The sequence below is a fragment of the Gavialis gangeticus genome, unplaced genomic scaffold, assembly GCF_001723915.1.
Source record: "Gavialis gangeticus isolate Ggan-Ray unplaced genomic scaffold, GavGan_comp1, whole genome shotgun sequence".
Classification (NCBI taxonomy): domain Eukaryota; kingdom Metazoa; phylum Chordata; order Crocodylia; family Gavialidae; genus Gavialis; species Gavialis gangeticus.
This window is the reverse complement of record NW_017729024.1, coordinates 15,550,804-15,554,815: the sequence shown is the minus strand read 5'-3', so window position 1 is coordinate 15,554,815 and position 4,012 is coordinate 15,550,804. Positions and strand designations below refer to the sequence as shown.

Below are 4,012 nucleotides of genomic sequence, written 5' to 3'. Positions count from 1 at the left end.
TGGAGTACTGTATCCAGTTTGGGGTCCCCCACTACAGAAAATATGTAGACAAATTGGAGAGAGTCCAGTGGAGGGCAGTGATCATGGTTAGAGGGCTGGGGCACATGACTTTTGATGAGAGGCTGAGAGAATGGTGCTTATTTAGTCTGGAGAAGAGAAGGCTGAGCAGGGATTGAATAGCAACATTCAACTACCTGAAGGGGGATTCAAAAGAGGATGGAGCTGGACTGTTCTCAGCAGTGGCCGATGACAGAACAAGGAGCAGTGGGCTCAAGTTGCAAAAGGGAAGTTTAGGTTAGATATTAGGAAGAATTTTCTCATGAGAAGGGGAGTCAAGCACTGGAACAGGTTACCCAGAGGGGTGGTGGAATCTCTGTCTTTTTAATCCGGCTAGACAAAGCTTTGGCTGGGATGATCTAGTTGGGGATGGTCCTGCTTTGAGCAGGGGGGTGGACTAGATGTGACCTCCTGAGGTCTCTTCCAACCCTCATTTTCTATGATTCTATGATTTAATGGCACAGGTGTGGTTGGTCCCACACTGCATTGCTCCTCCCCACCCAAACTGGAGTACATATTTTAAGTGGAGAAGCTGATTTCTTTGCTGGAAAGGAAACAACATTGTACATGCTGTGTAGGTGCCAAGATGGCTGCCAAGACAGTAGAGTCCTGTGTTAACTGTCTCAGAGCTGTTGGCTTAGCACTGTAGCTTGTGCCTGAAGCAGCAAGTGAACCACGAATAGTATCCTGATGACGCTTTTGATGTGAAAAAAACAATTTATTTACAGGAACTTCTGTAAAGAACTACTTGCAGTATTTACAGAGTTCACAGTCTTACTACTGCCTTTGCCTGGGTCTGGAGTATAACTGTGTGAGAGATTAATTCCTCCTGGGAATATGGATGCCACACTTTCTGGACACTCTTGGGGGACAATCTGGGTGAGGCAGCTGGAACCAGAAACTTCCTGGTGCTGTATTTTCTGGATACTCTGTTCCCATGAGGACTTACTCTGTGTTACACAGTCAGCCATGACTGGACATTTTTTTTCTTCTCTACATGCTGCCTTCTAAAACAAGGTGGGGTTTTTATTTGGGAGTATATTGCATTTGAGAAAATAGAGAAAGTGCATGCAAGTGTTAATTAGAAGGTGTTCTGTGACCTAGTTTAATACTTAAGACTAAAAGAGTGCCTGTTTACTGTGGCATCATTTAGAATTTAAGTTGAAGAAATGGATTGCAGGACAGAAAATAGATGGAGAAAGGCTTTCATTGCTATATTGCTACATCAAGAATTGAGCTTGGAAATGCAGCTCAGCTTCTAGTTGGAAGATATACTGATCCAGCTACTTCAGAGGAACTGAACTATTTGCTTGTAATTTTTAAAAAAAGCTAACTGGTATAGATAACAGCAGAAACGTTCTAAGTGGCTGAAAAATTCAAATGGGAAAGTCCTTTTCTTTTAGATAATTTACTTCAATAAGTAATAGGGAAAATAGGAACATAACCTTAGCATTTTTGGTCACTACCGTTACTTTGTTTGAGCAATTTACTTTTGAGCTGCAAAGTGGAGATGGGCGGATCACCTCAGTATGAATAGTTATCTGATAAGAGAGGGCTGGCAGTTTTGCTAGTGGTTTCTTGTACCCTTTAAATAAGAGCATATGATTTAGGTGAGATGCCTAGAAGGAGGACCTATATTGTCCTTACAATGCTACATCACAGAACTCTACCCTTTAACAGTCTGATCTATTTCAGTGCTGAATTATAGCCAAAATATTTAGTTTTGGATAACCAGGCTATTATGCCAAAAGTGCCATGTGTTGTTTTCATCGTGAGGATGTGAGAGCATAGGGTGGCACAGTGGAAGAATAAGTAGCATTAAAGGTAAAACCATAGTAAGAGGCTAAATGACCACATTCTCAGTGTTCAAGATAAGTTACATGTCTGTCTCAGAGTTTATTTCCACAGTCTTGAAGTTTAAATGGTCATATGGGTTTTACATTAAATACTAGAATTTTGTTACTGAACAAAATGTTTTCCTTCCTTTTTCAGTGGATTTGTTTTTCTCCGACTGATTTGCCCTGCCATCCTGAATCCAAGGATGTTTAATATCATCTCAGGTGATTATGCACTCCAGAATCTGAATATAAGTACAGTAGATGGAATAGGTTGTAGTTGCCTCATACTCACCAGATCCATTGGTCTGAGTTTTTTAGACTTAGCAAACATGGTTCAACAGGAAAGGTTGAGAGGACTTGTTTCTGGTTTATACTACATGCACCACAGTGTTTTAATGACAGATCTGTAAATCTGAATATTATTCTAGTAGGTTACAACAACTTTTGTTTTTGCCTTCAGATAATATGTTAGTTAAATATTAAATGCCAACGTCTTATTTAAAGTTGCCCATTTGGACTTCATGCCCTTCTAAAATGTGGAAAGTCCCTGAATTTTAAACCCCTGAAAGCTAGAACTTAACTTTTAAGTTTATATGCTATCCTCAGAACACAGCCTTAACTCTGTTCCTCGTTGCTGACAGTAATTACTGAAAATGGTTGAAAAGGATTACCATAAAAAACAGATGCAGGGAAGAGTTAAGAAAATATGCCATTGTTTGTTGTGTTCCACAGTTTTGAATTAAATTTAACTGCTTGCTGTTTGATATATAGTTGTAATGAATGGTGGAGATATTAACGAGAACATTTTGGCAGTACTGAGATTAAGATGAGATGCATGTGGAGCGTAAAAGATCAAGTATGCTTGATTTCAGCACTTAGTTCTGGATCTTGTGTCTGTATAGGTATACAAGGGTGATGTCTTACTCTGAGGATAGTCAGCCATGTGGTGATAATACAGACAGATCTCCATGGCTAATGGAGATATACCTGGATACATACCAAAATAGCTAGTTCAGAATAAGAATTCTGGATAATACCCCATGCCCTTTGCTCTGATTGCAGTGGCAATTTATTACATGCTACACTGTGCAAACCTTCTCATAATCCTTTCCATTCCCTATGCTAGCAGTCTTTTGGTTGCAAGCCATACTGTCCCATTCTCTTTTTGTCTTGCACTGAAAACAAACATGAAAATATTAGGAACAGACCACATTGGTAGGGGAAGGATATAGTTAGACACTGAACCAAAATCATGTAGCAGCTTGCTTTAGTCTTGATCGTGCTTTGTTTTAATTCCTTGGAGAACATGTTTACATGATTCTTTCATCTTCCTTCTATTTATTCAGTGCTAATGTTCTTGACAATACTTCTAAGGAAAAATCTGCATGTGGATTTGGGAGGCTTTAAAAAATAGAAATTTGGGGTCTCAGTACCCTACCTCAGTGCAATAAACATGCACAAGACAGGTCTTTGGAAAAAACTGCTCAGAATAGGATGCAAATTAATAGTGCATGGATGCAGCTGGAGTTCAGTGATTGCATTATATCTACCCAGTTACAACAGTGTCTGAAAACCCTTTTGTGTTAGTAAAGTTTTTAAAATAAATAAAAAATTGATAGTAGATAAAGTTGATAGTTTACATTTTATTCTTAAAAATAGTACCTCAGGAATACCTTTTTCAAATGTCCCCAAATTTATTCCTACCCAACATTCCTGTAATGAACTGCAACTTTTATGACTTTCTGAGTAAATTTTAGAGCATTTAAATAGTCTACTTTTAAACAGAAAGCAATGTTCACTCTAACTAATAAAGAGTGGATGCTCACCCTAACTAATAAAGAGTGGCCTCTGGCATATAGTGATCTAGTACGAGCATGTTCAGTGTCCTCTACTGCTGATAATGGGTAGGGGCCTACTCAGTTCACAGTCTTGTGGAAATTGCGAAATCAGGTATTGTCCACAAAATTAGACAATGTATGTGAAATTTGTGGAGGGAGGGCGGGGGAGAACTAAACATAAGTCCTCATGTCTATTGTGGCCCAGCTGCACAGCCTGAGGGGTGGAGCTGATGGCACAAAGGGGAGTAGCCAAAATGGCAGCTGCCCTCCCCCCCCCCC

At 39.5% G+C, this 4,012-nt stretch overlaps 1 protein-coding gene across 1 annotated transcript in view; it reads left to right on the top strand.

The window, feature by feature from the left end:
* The window catches only part of RASA1 (RAS p21 protein activator 1), a gene marked incomplete at its 5' end in the record, with an annotated part of 115,640 nt that overhangs the window by 99,605 nt on the left and 12,023 nt on the right, over positions 1-4,012 (top strand). The window contains one exon of the mRNA XM_019518184.1: positions 2,050-2,117. Coding sequence (XP_019373729.1) covers positions 2,050-2,117 — 68 coding nt within the window. The remainder of the gene's footprint in view (positions 1-2,049; positions 2,118-4,012) is intronic.